This window comes from Carcharhinus amblyrhynchos, chromosome 1 (genome assembly GCF_965287045.1).
Source record: "Carcharhinus amblyrhynchos chromosome 1, sCarAmb.v2.hapA, whole genome shotgun sequence".
Lineage (NCBI taxonomy): Eukaryota > Metazoa > Chordata > Chondrichthyes > Carcharhiniformes > Carcharhinidae > Carcharhinus > Carcharhinus amblyrhynchos.
The window spans coordinates 82,291,678-82,312,621 of NC_137324.1; the positions used below are offsets into that span (position 1 = coordinate 82,291,678).

A 20,944-nucleotide genomic window follows, 5' to 3' on the forward strand; every position below is an offset into this window, starting at 1 on the left:
CTCTACATCCTTCTTATGATGCGGTGACCAGAACTGTACGCAATACTCCAAGTGCGGCTGCACCAGTGTTTTGTACAATTGCAACATGACCTCACGGCTCCGAAATTCAATCCCTCTTTCAATAAAAGCTAACACACCATACACCTTAACAACCTTATCAACCTGGGTGCCAACTTTCAGGGATCTATGCACATGTACACCGAGATCTCTCTGCTCGTCGACGCTACCAACAGTCCTTCCATTAGCCCTATATTCTGTACTCCTGTTACTCTTACTAAAGTGAATCACCTCACACCTTTCCGCATTAAACTCCATTTGTCACCTCTCAGCCCAGCTCTGCAGCTTATCTACGTCCCTCTGCAAACTGTAACATCCATCCTCACTGTCTACAACTCCTCCGACTTTGATGTTGTCAGCAAATTTGCTAATCCATCCTTCTACACCCTCATCTACGTCATTTATAAAAATGACAAACAGCAGTGGCCTCAAAACAGATCCCTGAGGTACACCACTAGTAACTGAACTCCAGGTTGAATATTTCCCATCAACTACCACTCCCTGTCTTCTATCAGCTAGCCAATTCCTGATCCAAACTGCTAAATCACCCTCAATCCCATGCATCTGCATTTTCTGCAGTAGCCTACCATGGGGAACCTTATCAAACGCTTTGCTAAAATCTATATACACCACATCAACTGCCTTACCCTTATCCATCTCTTTGGTCACCTTTTCAAAAAACTTGATAAGGTCTGTGAGGCATGACCTACCCTTCACAAAACCGTGCTGACTATCCCTAATCAATTTATTTTTCTCTAGATGATTATAAATCCTATCCCTTATAATTCTTTCCAAAACTTTGCCCACAACAGAAGTAAGGCTCACCGGTCTATAATTCTCAGGATGATCTCTACTCCCCTTCTTGAAAAAGGGGACAACATTTGCTATCCTCCAGTCTTCCGGCACCAAACCTGTAGCCAATGACGACATTAAGATCAAAGCCAAAGACTCTGCAACCTCCTCCCTAGCCTCCCAGAGAATCCTAGGGTAAATCCCATCTGGCCCAGGGGACTTACCTATTTTCATACTCTCAAGAATTGCTAACACCTCCTCCTTATGTACCTCAATCCCATCTAGTCTAAAAGCCCGTACCTCAGTATTCTCCTCGACTACACTGACATATTCCTGTGTGAATACTGACGAAAAATATTCATTTAGTGCCTCTCCTATCTCTTCAGGCTCCATGCACAACTTCCCACTACTGTCTCTGACTGGCCCTAACCTTGCCCTACCCAATCTTTTATTCTTGACATACCTATAGAAAGCTTTAGGGTTCTCCTTGATCCTATCCGCCAAAGTCTTCTCATGTCCTCTTCTAGCTCTTCTTAACACTCTCTTTAGCTCCTTCCTGGCTAATTTGTAACCCTCCAGTGCCCTAACTGAGCCTTCATGTCTCATTTTTACATAAGCCTCCTTCTTCCTCTTCACCAGAGATTCAACTTCTTTAGTACACCACGTTTCCCTTGCTCGACCACTTCCTCCCTGCCTGACAGGTACATACTTATCAAGGACTCGCAGTAGCTGCTCCTTGAATAAGTTCCACATTTCAGTTGTTCCCAGCCCCTGCAGTTTCCTACTCCAACCTATGTATCCTAAATCTCATCTAATAGCCTCATAATTACCTTTCCCCCAGCTATAACTTCTGCCCTTTGGTATATTCCTATCCCTTTCCATCACTCAGGTAAACGTAACTGAATTGTGGTCACTATCACCAAAGTGCTCACCTACCTCCAAGTCTAACACCTGGTCTGGTTCATTACCCAGTACCAAATCCAATGTAGCTTCACCTCTTGTTGGCCTATCTACATACTGTGTCAGGAAACCTTCCTGCACACATTGGACAAAAACTGGCCCCTCTATCGTGCTTGAACTATAGCTTTTCCAAATCGATATCTGTAAAGTTAAAGACCCCATAACAACTACCCTGTTACTTTCACACCTATCCAGGATCATGTTTGCAATCCTTTCCTCTACATCTCTGGAACTTTTTGGAGGCCTATAAAAAACTCCCAGCAGGGTGGCCTCTCCTTTCTTGTTTCTAATCTCAGCCCATACTACCTCAATAGACAGGTCCACATCAAACGTCCTTTCTGCCACCATAATACAGTCCTTGACTAACAATGCCATGCCTCCCATAAGAACATAAGAAATAGGAGCAGGAGTAGGCCATCTAGCCCTTCGAGCCTGCCCCACCATTCAATAAGATCATGGCTGATCTGAAGTGGCTCAGTTCCACTTTCCCGCTTTCCCCCCATAACCCTTAATTCCCTTGCCTACCAAAAACCATCTACCCGTATCTTAAATATATTTAGTGAGGTAGCCTCCACCACATCAACTGGCAGAGAATTCCAGAGATTCACCACCCTTTGAGTGAAGAAGTTCCTCCTCAACTCCGTTCTAAACTGCCCGCCCCCCCCCTATCTTGAGGCTGTGCCCTCTAGTCCTGTTGTCCTTTCTGAGCAGGAAGAATCTCTCTACCTCCACCCTATCCATCCCCTTCATTAACTTATACGTCTCTATAAGATCTCCCCTCATCCTTCTACCACCTTCCCCTCCCCCTCTTCTACCACCTTCTCTGCTCTGACTGAAACATCTGAACCCTGGAACCTTCAACAACCATTCCTGTCCCTGCTCTATCCATGTCTCTGAAATGGCCACAACATCGAAGTCCCAGGCACCAATCCAGGCTGCAAGTTCATCCACCTTATTGCGTATGCTCCTCGCATTAAAGTTTACACACTTCAACCCACCCTCCCGCCTGCCAATACTCTGCTGCGACCTAGAAACCTTATCCATGACCTCCTTATTCTCATCCTCCTGTACATTGGGGCTACAATTCAGGTTCCCATTCCCCCTCTGAATCAGTTTAAACCCCGCCCCCCCCCCCCGGTTTATTTATTTACTATCATAACCATTTATTTCATTATTGCTATAGTGTGAAGCACATAGGCACTGTATTAAAAACAACAGCAGCAACAGCATCACAAATTTTGAACAATTCTTCTAGAAATAACCATATTTTCAGCATTCACAACAAAAAAAGCACTCCAAGTCTCAACAATTCTGTGTGAAAAAAATGGTGACCATCAAGTATCTGTAGTTTATGCTAATGACCACAAAAAAAAACTGTAATTGCAAATAAAGAAATTTTCAGGCTAAGCGATAGTGAAGCCATGTATTAACTTCAACCAAATCAAAAATTGGTCTTTGCTAAACATTATAATCCAAAAATTCTTTAATGCTTTACATAAGGTATTTTGGCCTCAGGCCTTCCATTTTCCTGGTAACATATCTTTATAAAGTGTATATCTTTCTAAGTGTGGATTGCATTTTCCAAATGTGGACGTACTAGTTGCTTCTAGGGATGAACGCCAACATCCTGACTCGAAAATAAACACTTTTGTAAACCACTGTCTGCCCACTGTGTTGCCTGAGCCACAAGATTCATGAACTTCAGGTTATTTGTAACAGTCACACCCAAATCCTTTTCAATGGTTGAATGTGCTAAATTTGGCTGGATGGCTCGTGAGTGATGTGGAATGATGCCAACAGTGCCAGTTCAATTCCCATGCTGGCTGAGGTTATTCATGAAGGCCCTGCCTCCTGAACCTCACCCCTTGTCTGAGGTATGATGATCCTCAAGGTAAATCACCACCAGTCACCTCTCCACCTCAAAGGGGAGAGCAGCCTTTGGTCTTCAGGCACTCTGGCAACTTTACATTTTACTGTGAATTAGAATTATTGTGGCCGAAAGGGAGAATTGAACATTTGCCACATTAGAAGTAAGTTGCTGCTCCTGTAATTACATCCTCCGATAGTTTATATCATTAAATGCAATAACGTTGGTGAGCCCATTAAACGTAACATCCGATAAAAAGAAACCTTTACCTTTTCTGTTACAAAGTATTTTCCAGCGTATTAGGGAAAATGGTTTTTGATAAATCAAACTTTTAAGTTGAAATGATCCAATGACATTAAAAATTATTGAAAAATGCTGAAATTACAATCATCCTTTTCTGTTAACATCGTCCTGAGTTCCAGAACTCATCTTAACCACAACAGCTAAGTAGTAGAAAAAGTTTCTCCTACCAGAAAGTTGGCAAAGCTGATGGATCAAGTGACTTGATTATTTCACGTGAAAGATTTGCAGTAGGTTAGGGACCAATGGCTTATTTTTAAATAAAATCAAAGTATTTTGGATGCTAGAATCCGAAACAAAAATCAGAGAATGCTGAAAAACTCAGCAGATCTGGCAACTTCTGTAGGGAGAGTAAAGAGTTAATATTTTGCAACCATATGACTCTTCTGCAGACTAAAAGGGGAAAAAATGTTGCTTCATTTAAATTTTGGAGATCAGGTACAAGTTACTTTCTAAACCATTTACAAGACATTAGGAGAAGCTGACTCCCACTGACAAACTAATGCTTGCTTCAGTTTTGAAGGTTTCACTTGCATAAAATGCTTATCTCATCAAAAACTAACTGTAGAGAATTGGTCACAATCATTTTGAAATTCATATGAATATTTTATTGCATGCAGTAATTCCATAAAGCTGTTGTGCTGATAGGCTCCACTGTAATATTTTGTATACACACTGTCATTTTCAAATATTTGACAAATAATTTATGTAGGTCTTAAAAACATACCTAGACATTATTTAAACTAATAATATTATATTTCTGAAATTGTTGTGGGCTATTTTGCATCTGGCAAATTGAAAAGAGGGAAATGCTTGGACTTACTTGTCATATACTTTAGTTGTTCGGTTGTTTATTTGTTTGTCAAATTTATAGCGGCGGTAATCTTCAATTCCATCCTTAATTGCAATAATTGCAAGGACCACGACCAATGGTAGCATGGTTATCTCCTTTTGAAATGCTTCCACTAATGGCACCCAGTTTAAAACAACTATTAACAGGAAATAAAGGTTTGCAGCCCTGAAGGAATACAGAGAAGAAATTGAGATTAATATAAAACAGGCAACAGAATAATTCTTTAGTACTATCAAAATTACATTTTTTTAATTGTTTGCTAATTATAGATGACTAAGTCACTGGTTCATATTTTCTGAGTCTTCTAGCCTGTAATTTCCCTTTTGCTGAAGTATTTACATTGCATAATTCAAACAACGATGGTTTAATCTTCTGCACCAAATCTAGATTGAATTATCAGGAGTTGACTAAATTATATTGTCCATAAAGCTACAATGAGTGATGGCAGCAAGTCCAAACTGCTTGGAGTGGTACTCAGCACCCTGCACCATGCCTTGCAAAAAAAACAACTTTCTCAGCACTCTCCTTTCCCAACTCACTAGCTTCTTTCTCTACTACGCAAATCAAATAAATTAATTGTCCTTTTCTTGAGAGCTCATGGGAGAACTGTTCGTTCTTTCCACCCTCATTTTTTTTCTAATTTTATTTCAAATTTCCAGCATTTCAGTATTTTAACTTTGTTCTACATTATTAAGATGGCTCAAGTGAATAAAAGTGGTCAAAATTCAGGTTTATAACATTTCAGTGGATTGAAAGAAATATTAATTCAAACATTTTCACAGTGCTATAAGGGAAATATAAATGTTTACAATTTACAATCAAAAAAGTATTTAATCTAATTACAGCTGTAATATAGGGAATCACAACAGCTAATTTGTGCACAGCAAGCTCCCACAAGTGAGTTAAATGATTAGGTACTCTGTTTTTGTGATTTTGAATGGATAAGTATTAACCAGGAAACCTAGGAGAAATTTCCTGCTCTTCAAATAGTATAGTAGGATCTTTTGATGATGCACCCATGACAGCATTGATTTAACTGACATATAAAAGTTGAGTAAGTATTGGTTAGCCATAATCTCATAGCATTGCAGAACATGAATGAAGGAATTGAAAGACTTATTCCTGTTCCTACAGCCATTAATTTCTTCAGTAAAAATTTTCACACTTAAGTTATGCATCAGTGCCTACATCCATATGGATGGCAAAGCATTTCTCTGTAGATGATAAAAATTCTTGGTGGATGACCCAACGAATGTGGAGGCTGATGCAAAGAAAGGTAAGAACATGGGGAACACTATCGTATTCCTGAAGGGACAAGGTAGAAGGAGTGAGGACAGAAATGTAGTAGATATAATGGCCATGATCTTTTCTTGTTCCTGTCAACCAATGTCAACAAGTGCCGGGCAATGATCAAGTCCAACAATAGAGAATTTAACCTTGACATTGTGACATTGCTATCACTAAACTCCACTCCCCCCTTCACCTTCTAGGTGGTAGTGTTCATGGGTTTGGAAGATGCTTAAGGAGCCTCATTAAGTTCCTGCAGTGCATCTTATAGATGGTACACACTGCTGCCACTGTGTAACGGTGATAGTGGGAGTGAATGAATGTTTGTGGAAGGGTACCAATCAAGTACGCTGCTTTGTCCTGGACATTTTCTCTCATTCATTCATGGAACATGGGCATTTATTGCCCATCCCTACTTGCCCTTGGAGGGCAGTTGAGAGTCAACTACATTGCTGTGGCTCTGGATCACATATAGACGAGACCGGGTAAGGACAGCAAATTTCCATCCCTAAAGGACATTAGTGAATCAGGTGGGTTTTTATGACAATTGACAATGATTTCTTAATTCTAGATTTTTTTTAAAAATCAAATTCAAATTCCATCTGGCGGGATTCAAATCTGGATCCCCAGAACATTAGCTGAGTTTCTGGAGGAATAGTCTAGCAATAATACCACTAGGCCAAAGTTGTTAGAGCTGCTTTCATCCAGGCGAGTGAAAATTATTCCAATATATTGTCATCACTAAGTTAAATCTAAACTTCCCAAACTGTGGGAAGTTTAGGTTTACATTACTACAGGGCAGCAATGGCTTCCATTGAGGCTGGGCCAAATGCTAACAGCTGCCAGACCCCTTTAAATCAGCCTTTTTTTCCCCCTATGGGTGGCTGTGGCCTAACCTTCTGCTTGCTGCTGTAAAATATTTCTGAGAAAACGTAGTATTTGTTTTTTTGAATTTTTCAATTTAAACAATTCCCACCATACTAATCTTCCTTCTCCCGAATTCACCCAACCCATGGTCACACAAGCCTGAGGTATTAAAATGGGGTCACACCCAGAAAACATTTGGAAAACACTGGGCTATATTGTACAAGCAACTTTCCAGTTATAGACAGTACCTGTGAAACTGTTCAAACAAATTCCTGGGAATGAAGTTCAGCAAAGTATACTTGGTTGTTTGAATCCTATTGGTCATATAATTTTTGAAAACTTTTTCATATTCTTCAGTGAATTCAGCAAAGCAGGGAATTACTAATCGACGTTTGCATCCAGTTTTCTGTGGCTGAGAAGGTCTGAACCGTCCAGGGACTGATGATAAAGTGTATCTATTACTTCTCCCAACTGTAGACAGCATTCTTTGCCATCTGTAACGTGCCCATTGAATGGGGTGTGCCATCTTCATAAATCCTAGCCAGCAAGTATATCTGAGTATTCTGAATCAACCAGGGCTCAGCTAGAAGAAGCACAAAGGGGAACAACAAAATCAACACAATGGCTTTGAAGATAGTGATTCAATTTTGAAAGAATTTAAACCATACACAATCTCCAGAAATTAATTTTCAAGCAAAATAAATAAATTCCTCAATTGCTTTTTTGCATGTTAATAAAAGAATATAAGTAAGAGTGTTTTAATTTTTAAAAGCAGACTTAATGTTCGAAGTTAATACTAAAAATAAATGATCATTGCTCAAACTGATTATTACCACAACGTCTTCCATTTTTCAGGACAGAGATACCAAAAAGGTCATTCATTTCAGGAAGAAAAAAGTCTTTAATTGGTGGGAAAAGAAGAATTCAAGCAGTTTTGAACTGATTAGTGTTTTATATAAGAACACAATAGACGGAATAAGCTGGTAAATGATACCTGCAAAAATGCCAGAAAACCAGAGTCACGTTTGTTACAAGAAAATCAAATCCAAAACCACAGCTTTCTATTTACACAATGGTTTTGCTCTAATAACGCAAATATTTCAAATATAGTATCTCCACACGCTGTGAAACATTACCTCAATACTATGCTAAAATGTTAGCCTCAATTCATGGTTCTGGACTTGGACTTGACTTGATATTAGTTGATATCAATGGCACAGTGGTTAGCACTGCTGCCTCACAGCACCAGGGACCTGGGTTCAATTCCTGGTTGGGCTACTGTCTGTGTGGAGTTTGCATGTGTTGTCCCTGTTTCTACGTGGGTTTCCTCCAGGTGCTCCAGTTTCCTCCCACAGTCTGAAAGACATGCTGGTTAGGTTCTTTGATCCAAACAGGCGCTGGAGTGTGGCGACTAGGGGAATTTCACTGTAACTTTATTGCAATGTTCACATAAGCCTTATTTGTGACTAATAAATAAAAACTTTGAGTCGGGGCAAGAATGATACCACTGTGCGAAATGGACTTGTACATAGATAACTATATGCAACATGCAGTAAGTTCAGATGTTGGTCCTTCTTTTAAAGGAACATTATGTTGCTGGAGTTGTCAAACTAATTGTTTTTATTTGTACATGGAATGTGAACTTGGCTGGCTAGGCCAGCATTTATTGCCCATCCTTAATTGCCCTTAAGAAAGTGATGCTGAGCTGCCTTCTTGAACTGCTGCAGTGCATGTGGCATAGGTAGAACCACAGCACTGTTTGGGAGGGAGTTCCAGGATTTTGACCCAATGACAGTGAAGGAACAGTGACGTGTCTTCAAGTAAGAATGGGGAGTGTCTTGGAGGGCAACTTTCAGGTGATGTTCCCATACATCCGCCCTTGTCTTTCTGGATGGCAGAGGTTGTGGGTTTGAAAGGTGCTGTCTAAGGAACACTGGTGATTAGCAAGAGCATGGCACCCCCTCGTGGTACCAGGGTGAATTTACAGTTGATTTGAACAGCCTGGCACAGAAAGTACAAAATCCTAAAGAGCTCATTAGCTCAAAGATGAATGACATATTATCAGGCCATTCAGTCCAACAGGTTTCTGCCAGTATTAATGCTCCCACAAGCCTCCTCTCACCCAATCATATCTTCCAGTTTCTTTCTCACCTCTGTAATTATCTAGCTTCCCTCACAACATTTCACTGCTGTTCTCTTCAACCACGCCATATGAAAGCAAGTTTAATATTCATGCCTGGATAAGTTACTCTTTAATTTACTTCTGAATTTATTTAGTTTATATTTATCACTCCTATTTTGGACTCCCTCAGAAGTGGTAAAAGTTTCTTCATGTTTACCCTAGATTCTTAATGGTCTCCCCAGTGTATCAATCAACATAGAAGATCCTAAATATAATCTTTTCTCTGTGTTTTGTTATCTGTTTTACGAAGGGAAATGGAATTGGCATCAGTTTTCCTCAGTTCAGTAGGATGGAAAATTGTGATTATTTCTGCTGTTGGTTGCTATCTGATGACTCGTGCCAAAAGGCCATGTGTGTGAAACATCAGATGAGCTCGGCTGCGATGCACCATGCAATCAATACACCTGCTAACAATGTCTTGGCTCACTTAATGAGCAATGGGCACTTCGAAGGAGGACAAGATAGACAGACTGCAGGTGTCTGTGAAAGTATTTTTTAATATTGAGCCAACATTTTGAAGAAAAGGTGAAAAACAAATTGATTAATAGATACTCAGCGATGATGATAACGTCAGTAACTGCATTGTTAAACCGTAACTATTAACTGGGAAGGGAACATACAGATCCATAGATATTTAGAATATCAAGTGTCTATCAAAATATCTCCTCTGCCAACCTGTCTTCAGAGGTGATCCCAAATGCTACAGTGGGCCAACATCAACATGGCTAGCACAGCTCCATTGGTGCAGCCTACGTCTAAATCTTAGAATACCACCATGCAACTAAGTTGTTTGAGGTCGTTTTATGAGAAAAAGTTGCGCAAATTGAGCCTATACTCATTGCAGTTTAGAAGAACGAAAGGCAACTTTATTGAAACATATAAGATTCTGATGCAGATATTGACAGGATGTTTGCTAAGGGGAGGTGGGGGGAGAGGTTGTGGGAGACAGGCAGGAAAGTGGAGTTATGGTCTCAGATCAAAGGAGTCAAGTGGCCTACACCTGCTCCTATTTTATATAAATAGTTTTTATTACTCCAGTCTGATTCTCCAAACTTAGAATTGGTTGCGAGCTATGATTCCAAATTGTGCTTGGCTTCTTTATTTTTGCAGTGAGTCAGAGACAAGCACATGTAACTGAGAGTTATACAGCAGTAAGAGGTCAGGAAGAGAAAAAGAACCTGCTCTCAAGGTAGCCTAGAGGATACATATAACATCCCAGTTTCAGAGATATGGGAGGAAATCAGCTACCAAACGAGTCCTAAGCTGGAAAGTAGTGTACATCAATCAAGTTCCCCTCCAAGTCACGGGCCATTCTGACTTGAAACTGTACTTTTGTTTCTTCATTACAGCTGGATCAAAAACCTAGAACTTTCTTCCTCACAGCACAGTGGATATATTTCTGGACATAGCAATTGTCGGCACCTCCTCAAAGTGCAATTAGAGATGGGCAACAAACCCTGTTTCTAGCCAGAGATGCCCATGTCTCTTGAAAGAATAAAGAGAACAAAACCTTTGGAGAAAGTTATTCAAATAAAATAGATAAAGATGTTGCAGACATAATGTTCAGTACCCCAGTTTTGTAGTAACTGTAGTTTTCCAAGTTTTCCTCAGTCCTCCTGTGACAGGAAAATACACAAAATCTCTTTGCTAAGATAGGTTGATAAGTGTATAGAAACATAAAAACCAAAAATAAGAGCAGGAGTAGATCATTTAGCCCTTCAAGCCTGCTCCGCAATTCAATATGATCCTGCTGATCTTCTATTTCAATGCCATTCTCCTGTGCTCATCACTCAAATGCAGTGACATTTCTGTTTATATTTTCCATCCCTTAAGTTTTAAAGTACTTCATACACTAATTGAAATAATGCTAGACCAATTTACAAACTTAGTGTTTAAATTCTAAGAGATATTGGTAGATGAAATTAGTAGCAATTTATTTGCCATTTTAATCACAACCGTACAAACCGTAAATGCAATTCACAGTACAGGTCAAGTATCCTTTACCCATAAATCCAAAAACTGCACATTTTTGACCTTCAGCACAATAAGTATCTGACCCAAGCCAACGTAAATCTTGCTGACGCCGCACCCAACCTTTAGCACAGGAAATCCCTGACCCACACAGACACGAACCTTGCCATTTGCAGCTGCACCTGAACTTTAGCATTGGAAGTGCCTGACCTGAGCTGACACAATCAAAACCAAAATTGCCAACTGCATCTGACCTTTAGAATGGGAAGTCTAGTTGTTTGCAGGTTAAGATTGTGAACCTTCTCCTACAAGCAGAATGGCAGATGGAGCCAGGGTGGGAATTTATTATAGATATCCTGTATTTATTATTCAGTGATACATCTTACTTTTCCAGTCATTTTAGACTATAGCTAGCCAAGGCTTAGGCTGTTGTAGTTTAAGTAGGCCTAATCCTATATGTGAAATCTAAAAACAAAAGTTATCTGAAATCTGAAAGACCATCATCCCCAATGATTCTAGATAATGAATACTTGATCTGTAATAGCAAGGAATCCACTGACGTCACAGTAGGATGGGAAATGCAGTGATTAAATGCCTGTTCAGAATTAATGATAATTTCTATACACAGCTAAAATTTACACAGAAACAGTAAAATGGAAGCTTGCTTGTTTTAAAAAAAAGTAATTTATCTCTCGTGATGAAGACCTTGAGGAAATAAATACAATAGTGTCTCCGTTGTTTTGCAACCATGGTTCTCATTTGTTACAACTACTGTACTTTCCCTCATGCTTTCTTTGTTGTTCAGTTTCTTTTTCTCTCTTTACAGTTCATACCCATTTTTCTCTAAGTTTTAGGTTCTTATTCTAACTTTGTTCCTTTTCTCAACTGCAAATTGCCCGACTCTTTCCCACTGGCTTTCACACACTTTCTTGTGTCAGTGCAAGCAATTTCTATCCACCATCCTTAACCATTTTTTAAGTCTACAGTATACAGTGAGGATAGGCAAAACGCATGGCTTGGGCGCATGAAAATCAGACAAGAACAGGCCAATCAGGAGCTACTGATACACAGGTGGGTGAGAGAAGAGGCCAGGGATTGATGTGTGAGAAGCAACAGTATGCTAAAATTGGGAAGCAGCAGTTGGTAGAGCAGGAACACACATAGGAAGCTGGATGATATCTGATGACACAATAACACTGAGGCAACAGACCCTGGAACTATTCAATTGGAGGGAACACTGTGGAGTGGGGTCTGTGAGTACAAGAAGGAGTTTTAAAGAGGAATTTGGAAGCACAGTGATGTGGCAAACGTTAAGTGACTTAGTTAGAAACTACTTGGTATAATGTGACTTCAAACAAAATGTGGAAGTTTGGTGAAAACAGGAAGTTTGATGAGGAGGGGACAGAGGAACTCCTTTTTCACCCTGTTTCTGCTCTACTACAGGGGAGGAAGTAAACTGTTGGTGAGTCTGGTGAATATCCACTAAGTGGTCAAGGTCTATTTTCCAAAGGCTTAATGTACAAAGAACAAAGAACAAAGAACAACACAGCACGGGAAACAGGCCCTTCGGCCCAACGAGTCCGCGCTGCCGTCCCACTGTCTCAGTGACCTATTCATGATTTTAGTCTATACCTAACGTGCAAGGATCAGGGAGGTCCAATTTAGGGACAATTTAGTACCCAATCAATCAGCCTAAAAGCACATCTTTGGGGGGATGTGGGAGGAAACCGGAGCACCCGGAGGAAACCCACGCAACCACGGGGAGAACGTGCAAACTCCCACGGACACAGGCCCAAATCCATGTGTCCGCACAGCAACAGAGATAGTCTCTGAGCTGTCATGTTGCCCTTGAGATGGTCCAGTTTAAGCACACTAACGACATGAAGCAATAGGCAACTCCCGAAGCAACGTCCAAGAGATGTAGTACCAGAATTTATGATAAGTTTAATAAATACCTAAAATGAAAATAAATAATTGAACAAAATAATTAAGTAATTAATTAACACTTAATGGATGATGCATCAAAGCTGCAGCATGTGGTGGCTCATGGATACCACGATTAGACCATAAGGTATAGGAAAAAAATTAGGCCATTTGGCCCATCGAGTCTGCTTCACCATTCAATAGCAGCTGATAAATTTTTGAACTCCATTCTCCTGCCTTTTCCCTGTAACTTTTGATCTCTTTATCAATCAAAAACTTATCTACCTCTGTCTTAAATGTACTCAATGACATGGTCTCCACGGCCTTCTGTGGCAATGAATTCCACAGATTCACCACCCTCTGGCTGAAGAAATGCCTTTTCATCTCAGTTATCTAAGGCAAGCATGTCTGCAGAATCACTGAGCTGGAGGCAGAGTTGTAGACATTGTGACACATCGAGGAGGGTGAAAGTTACCTGGATGTTCTGTTTCAGGCAATCACACTCCTTAGGATAGAGGTTCTTTCAGCTTGCATGAATGAGAATGGAAACAGCGTGGTTGATGAGCTGACTGACCATGGCACTGTGATGGAGGATGCCATTCAAGTGGGAGGAGCTTATAAGAATGTAGTAGTAGGGGATAATATAGTGAGGGGGATTGACATTGTTCTCCATAGCCATCTGGACTTTCGCTCCTTGCTATGTTGCTTGCCTGGTGCCAGAATTCCAAACATCTGCTCAGGTGTGGATAGAAAGTTGCAGTGGGAGTGAGATGATCCAAAGGTTGTGATCTATATAGGCACCAATGGCATAGGCAAGACAAGGAAGAAGGTTCTGCATAGTCAGCATGAGAAACCAGGTGTGAAATTGAGAATCTCAAAAGGTCATAATTTCAAAGATCATAATTTGCAATTATCAAATTGATAATTTAAAAGGTCATAATTTGAACCATGTGCAAATTGGTACAGGACAAATATAATTAGAGAAGTGAATGTGTGGTTCAAAGACTGGTGTGGGAAAAGTAGGTTCCAGTTCATGGGGCATTGGCACCAGTACTGGGGAAAGTGGGATGGTTTACAGCTGAAGTAAACTGGGAGCTTGAGACTAAATAGTGGAGGCAAGAGATCAAATTTGGGAAGATGTAGATACACCAAAGAAACAAGGCAATATGGTAAAAAAATGAATAGACTGTAATGTAAAGGACAGAAAGTACAAATCTTAACAATAAATCAGAGAAGGCTGGACGCTACAAAAATAATAAAAGGCCAAAACTTAAGACTCCAGATCTGAACGTACCTAGTATTTGAAACAAAACAGATGAACTAATAATGCAAATAGAAATTTAAAATAAAGACCTGAATATTGAAGGATATGTGACATTTAGCAAGGAGGAAGTCTGGCTCTGTTAATTTGTGATGGCATTAACACATTAGAAAAGGGTGACCTAATTTCAGGAAACCAGGATGTTGAAGCACCTTGGGTTGAGATGAAAAATTATAAAGCCAAGAAGTCACTTTGGGAGTGGTGTACAAGCCCCCTAATTTTAACTACACGGTAGGACAGTGTATAAAAGAGATAATGGAAGCTCCAAAAAGTGCTGCAATAATTGTATAGCACTTTTCTATTCTTGTATTGTAGGTATTGTCTCAAAGTATGTTCCAATTCATTTCTGCACTCTGTAGAATGTTGCACAGTGTCTGTTCAATTGACTTGAGAAGCTGTCAGATTATATCTGGGTAGGCAGTATTGTTTGACATTACTACAAAAATATAAAGGCAACAGGCCGACCAGCATTCTGGCTTAACACATCTAACCTGAATCCCAGTTTGGTTTCAGAACAGGAAGATCTACAATCAACAGGATATTTTCATTCTTCATAATTTCAAAATTTGTTGATGATACAAAACTTGGAAGCATTGAACAGCGAGGAGGATACTGTAGAATTTCAAAAGAATACGAACAAGTTGGTAGAATGGGCAGGCAAGTAGCAGATAGAAATCTCACATCCTTAGTTGATCTGGCTTATATGTGGTTCCAGAGTCACAGAAATGTGATTTGCTTAAAGTTCCCTACGATATGGCCCAGCAAGCCACTCAGTTCAAGGGCAATAGGGATGGACAACATTCACTGGCCTGGCAACACTGCCCACAACCCAGGAAAGAGAAAAATAGAACATGGAGAAAGTATAAAGTATACAATTCTAAAAGGAATTTAGAGCAGAGAGATTGGAGTGCATATGTGTCTAAGTCATTGGAGGTGGCAGGACAGATAGTTTGAAGAAGTTGGGATGTTTTCTCTTGAAAAAGAGAAGGCTGAAAGGAAACTTGATAGAGGTAATCAAAATCATGAGTGGAGAATATAGATAGGGAAAAACTGTTCCCATTTGAAATAAGATCAAGAACGCAAGGGCACAAATTTAAAGTCACCAGCAAATAAAGCAAAAATGACGTGAGAAAAAACTTCTTACACGTAGCAAGTAGTTAAGATCTGGAATGCACTGCCTGACAGTGTGGTGAAGGCAGGTTCAATTGAATAATTGAAAAGGGAATTAGACATTTATCTGAAAAGAAAGGTGTAGGATTACGGGGAGAAGCTGGAAGAATGGCAGCGATCTGCTCTTTAGCAATGCATACATGATAAACAAATGGCTTCTTTCTGTGCTGCACTAATTCAGTTCTTCTATGATTCTCAATCCAGCAACTGCAAGAGAAATGCCACAAACAAAGGAGACCACAATATATTCCCTTGAGTGATCTCAGCAAGACATTTGACCACCTGAGCAGAGGCAACCTATATAAGTCGCTGGAGAAAATGAAGCTGCTGCATATGATCTTTTTCCATGATAACAAGATGACTAAGGTCAGCTCTGACAGGGCAACACTAGAACCCTTTTGAACCTGCAGTGGGGCCAAATGAGATTGTGTTCTGAAATCAACACTCTGTCATATGGCTTCATGACATGGCTTCAGGGCAACTTTTACAGATGTGCCACAGAAAGCGTCCTTTCTGGGTGCATCACAGCTTAGTATGATTCCTGTTCTGACCAAGACTGCAAGAAACAACAAAGGATTGGGAATAAAGGATTATCATGCTAACCAGTCTCCCATCCACTGACTCCACCTACACTTCCCACTGCCTGAGAAAAGCAGCCAGCATAATCAACGACCTTACACACCCTGGATATATTCACTTCTACCTTCTTCCGTTGGGAAAAAGATATAAAAGTCTGAGGTCACAGAACAACTGACTCAATAACGGCTTCTTCCCTGCGGCCAGACTTTTGAATGGACCTACCTTATATTAAACTAATTTTTCTCTACACCCTAGCTATGACTGTAATACTACATTCCACACCCTCTCCTTTCCTTCCCTATGCAGTCTATGCACAGTGTATTTTGTCTGTACAGCATGTGAGAAGCAATACTTTTCATTGTATACTAATATATGTGACAATAATAAATCAAATCAAAAATCATGCCGACCACAGAGGGTGTCTACTTACATACCAGAACTGGTGAAAAGTTGTTCAGCCTATTGCGCCTGAGAACCAAGATAAAAGTACGCTAAGTCCTCATCAAAAAGTGGCTCTAAACTGACAATGCCACTCCATACTGAGGAACATCTGCTGTGGAAAATGGATAGACGCTCATTAAAAGGGTTTGATTTGACCATCAGCATCAGGAACATAAATGTCATGGTCCAAGATGTTGCCATTCTGTCACCTGTAAGCAGTGACAGCATGATGCTGAAGGTTGATAGCTTTGCATGTCTAAGCTCCACAATCACCAACAATCTGTCACCTGATGTTACAAAGAACAAAAACAGCCCGGGAAACAGGCCCTTCGGCCCAACGAGCCCGCTCCACATTTTAACATTACCAGTTCCCCCCCTCCACCCATGACCCTTATCTATTGTTTTGTGGCATTCCACATTGAGGGAAACTAATTTAGGGACAATTTATTACTTCCAATCAGCCAAATAGCACATCTTTGGGGTGTGGGAGGAAACCGGAGAAAACCCACGCAAGCATGGGGAGAATGCGCAAACTCCCACAGACACTGGCCCAAATCCATGTGTCTGCACAGCAAACAGTGGTAGTCACTGAGCTGTCGTGTTGCCCAGCATCTGGTCCAGTTTCAGCACACCCTAACGACATGAAGCACTAGCCCACTCTCGAACATTCAAGAGCAGCCCAAGTACGACCCATCGCGTGTATGCCCCTTGTTGGGCAACAAGGCGGACCGACTTAAAACCTGTGAGTATAAAAGAGAAAAACATTATCATCATACCACATCCTTTTACATTACCAGGGACGTCCCAATGCTAATGAACCTTATTTAAAACAATCTCCCATATCCTACCCACTCATGTGCCTGTCTAAGTTACTCTTATGTTGGAATTAACATAACAGTTGCAGTTTATGGGATGCTTCTGTCCAAGCTGAGTCTGAGTGTGTGGAACAACCACAACCTGAGAACACTAAACCACAGGTCTTCCAAGCCTGCACTCTCAGCACACCCCTCTGCAGTAGTAAGACCTGGACAACATATGCTAGGCAGGAGAAAAGGCTGAACAATTTCCACCTTCACTATCTTAGATGCATCATTGGCATTTCTTAGAAATATAAAAGGTCATCAACCCAGACATCTTGGGTTGGAGAATGCTCATTCCATTAGCATACTCTCATTGCTACAGCAACAGCATCAGCACTAACTTAGACATGTTCAACAGATGGCCATATACCAACACTACCAAGAAAATGATATCTACAAAGAAGGCAAAAAGATTGTAGAGATTGACACTGACAGTCAGTCACTGATGGTCTTTGAAAGCTGACTGTCTAGAGAAGTATTGGAAGACACAAGCAGAAATGAAAAGTTCAGCTGGCTGAGAAAAGGATCCAAATAAAACAGAGGCCAGGAATACTTGCATCTTCCCAGATCAGCGTTGTCCTCTGCATCAAATGTAGCAGAGATTGTAACACTGGAATAGGAAGGAGGGGTGGGAAAGAGAAAGAGGGTCACAGCTCTTTAAAGTTACAGGTGAACAATTCTAGGGAATTACGTGGTATTTTCCAGGGAAATTCCATTAGTTCATGTTCTAAAACAACAACTGTGGCAGACAAGTAATTGCATTTTGACACTGCATCTTAAAAATATTTGCAAAGTATCAGGACAGTGCAAAGCCAACAGGAGATGGGGTCTACTATGCATTTTGCCAACAGGGGCCAAAAACACATTCAACTCCTTGGGGAGCAAAGTGTATATTGTAGTCAGGTAGTCACCGCTGTCTTTCAAGAGTTTTTTTTAAACAATCCATGTAGAACAATTAAAACAGGAAAAAACATTCTTGAAATAACACCAAGAACCTTCAATCTGGAAATATTTTGTGAGCACTGCAGAGTTCCCACTAGATCCATGTTTATGCTTCATTTAAATGTCTGAAGATAGCATAGATTTACACAAGCTTCAGCCAGACCTTCAGGGAGAGAATCTAATATCGATGCAGCTGCTAGATATTTCATTTTCAAAGCTAGTACAGTACATTGTGATTGCATTGAATCCCCCGAAGGCTATAAAATAAAAAAAACAAATAAACAAACTATAAGAATAATCCAAAGGAGACCAAGTCAATTGATTGCACTGGCTCATTGCCGAATGACTGCTGAAGCTGCAGTCAGGGTTTTAATTCTACCAGTATACATGACTTCAAACTGAATCACAGCATTAAAAAAAATAAAAACCAAATCAATACCTAGTAATAAGAATTGTACAATATGGAAAGTGGAAGTCATTCATGACAATTGAGGCAAGTTCAAGGAAACGGTTCATTTCGAACGATTCAAGGCCAGGAACCCATGAAGAACAGTATATTTCCAATTTTAACAAACTTAGGGTCAAACCCCTTTCTTAGCTGTAAATAGGATCACTCAGATGAAAGAAATTGTAAATATAAATAAACCAACCCTTTCAAAAATAAAATCAATACATTGGAAAGCTGTGATTTAAAAAGACATGCATTTTCATAGCACCTTCCAACATATGCTGGTGGCAGGCAGTGAGGCTGAGGGGGATTTCTGGTCAATCATGGGATGGAAGAAAATTGGAGCTTCTGCCATGCCTGTCCATAGCTCTGGCTCCAACACGGATTCACAAGTCTCCTTGTGGGGGTCAGCAGGCTGGCTGGCTGCCCAGTGTGGATCAGATTGATACCAAGTGCTACCCCCATTCTGGCTGGGGGTGGATTCAGGACTGGCTTCTTTGCCCTACTGTTATGGAGGACATGGCACTGACCTTGAGGCAGAAAACTCAGGACCATCAAGTGATACCTAAAGAGCAAAAAAAAAAGGAGAAACACCTCACAATCTGCCAATCAAATCTAAGAACTTGGAGCAGGAGTAGGCCATCTGGCCCCTTGATCTGCTCCGCCATTCAATAAGATCATGGTTGATCTTTTTGGGAACTCAGCCCCACTTATCAGCCCGGTCATTATAACTCTTAATTCCTTGCTGTTCAAAAATCTTTCTTTGCCTTAAAAATATTCAATGAGGTTCTCAACTGCTTCTTTGGGCAAGGAATTTCATAGTCTTTGGCTGAAGGAGTTCCTCCTTAACTCAGTCCTAAATCTGCTCCCTCTTATTTTGAGGGTATGACTACTACTTCTAGTTTCACCCGCCAGAGGAATGCTTCTCCGAACAATTTATAAATACAAGAAGCTGTAGTAAGTATAACTTGTGTGATCCAGCAGATGGTGCAATATAACAAGAACAAAAATTATCCTCACTGCTGGATGCAAGGCTTTACATTTAGAAATTTAAAAGTACATGACTCGTTTAAGAAAGAGCCATGTCAGGAAGCAATGAAGTAGGAATAATAAGCCGTTATTAATAACTAATATGCAAAACCCATAGAAATGACAGTGATAATGAAAAGTACAATTTGGAATGCAACAGTAGATAATTAGAAAACGTGATCTTCTAATCATTCAGCATCAAATAATATTTTTTCCATTACTCTTTTGTGGGATGTGAATGTCTGGTTTGGTACGCCCACAATTCCAAGATTTTGAAGGAGCAATGGGGAGGGAATAGCAATATAGTTCCAAGTCAGGATGTTCTGATTCTTGGAGGTGGTGGTGTTCCTATGCATCTGCTGCCCTAAGTGGTAAATTTCACGGTTTGAAGATGCCATTGAAGGAAACTAGCTGAGTTGTAGCAATGCATCTTGTAGATGGTACACACCGCAGACTGTTTACTTGGCATGGAGGAAGTGAATAATTACCCTGGTAGATAGGGAGCCAATCATGCAGGCTGCTTTGTCCTGGAAGGTGTTGCGCTCCAACACATTCTCCAGCAGTGCATTCCAGGCCTTCACCACTTACTGTGTGAGGATTTTTTCTTGCTCGTCATTTTTGCATCTTTTGCCAAATACTTTATATCTGAGCCTGATATTTGTTGATCCTTTTGTGAGTGGGAACAGTCCTCCATATCAACCCTATCCAGACCTCTTATAACTTCAAACAGTACTAGCAAATCCCTTCTCACCTTCTCTTTCATTGCTTGCTGAAGTCCAGGTTGGAGGCGTTCAAGTCAGGTAACCCTGACCGACACAAGAAATCCAGATATGACCTAAGGAGACTCATCAAAGATGCAAAAAGACAGTACCGGACCAAATTAGAGTCCCAGGCTGGTCACACAGATGCCCACTGACTATGGCAAGGTCTGCAAGACGTAACAGGCTGCAAGATGAAGGCATATAAAGTTGCTGGCACAATGCTTCCCTCCCCGATGAGCTCAACGCATTCTATGTCTGTTTTGAACAAGAGATCAGCAAGATCAGCATCCTGGAAACCTTGGGCACACCTGTATCTGAGGTCAGCATCACAGAT

The 20,944-nt window shown here is 40.5% G+C and overlaps 1 protein-coding gene across 2 annotated transcripts in view; it reads right to left on the reverse strand.

Moving 5' to 3' along the window:
- atp10d (ATPase phospholipid transporting 10D) overlaps positions 1-20,944 on the reverse strand; it is a 197,248-nt gene that overhangs the window by 108,440 nt on the left and 67,864 nt on the right. For both annotated transcript variants that reach the window (XM_080188039.1, XM_080188045.1), the window contains exons 2-3: positions 7,232-7,566; positions 4,800-4,994 (exon numbers count right to left, since the gene is read on the reverse strand). In XM_080188039.1, coding sequence (XP_080044165.1) covers positions 4,800-4,994; positions 7,232-7,515 — 479 coding nt within the window. In that variant the 5' untranslated portion in view covers positions 7,516-7,566. The remainder of the gene's footprint in view (positions 1-4,799; positions 4,995-7,231; positions 7,567-20,944) is intronic.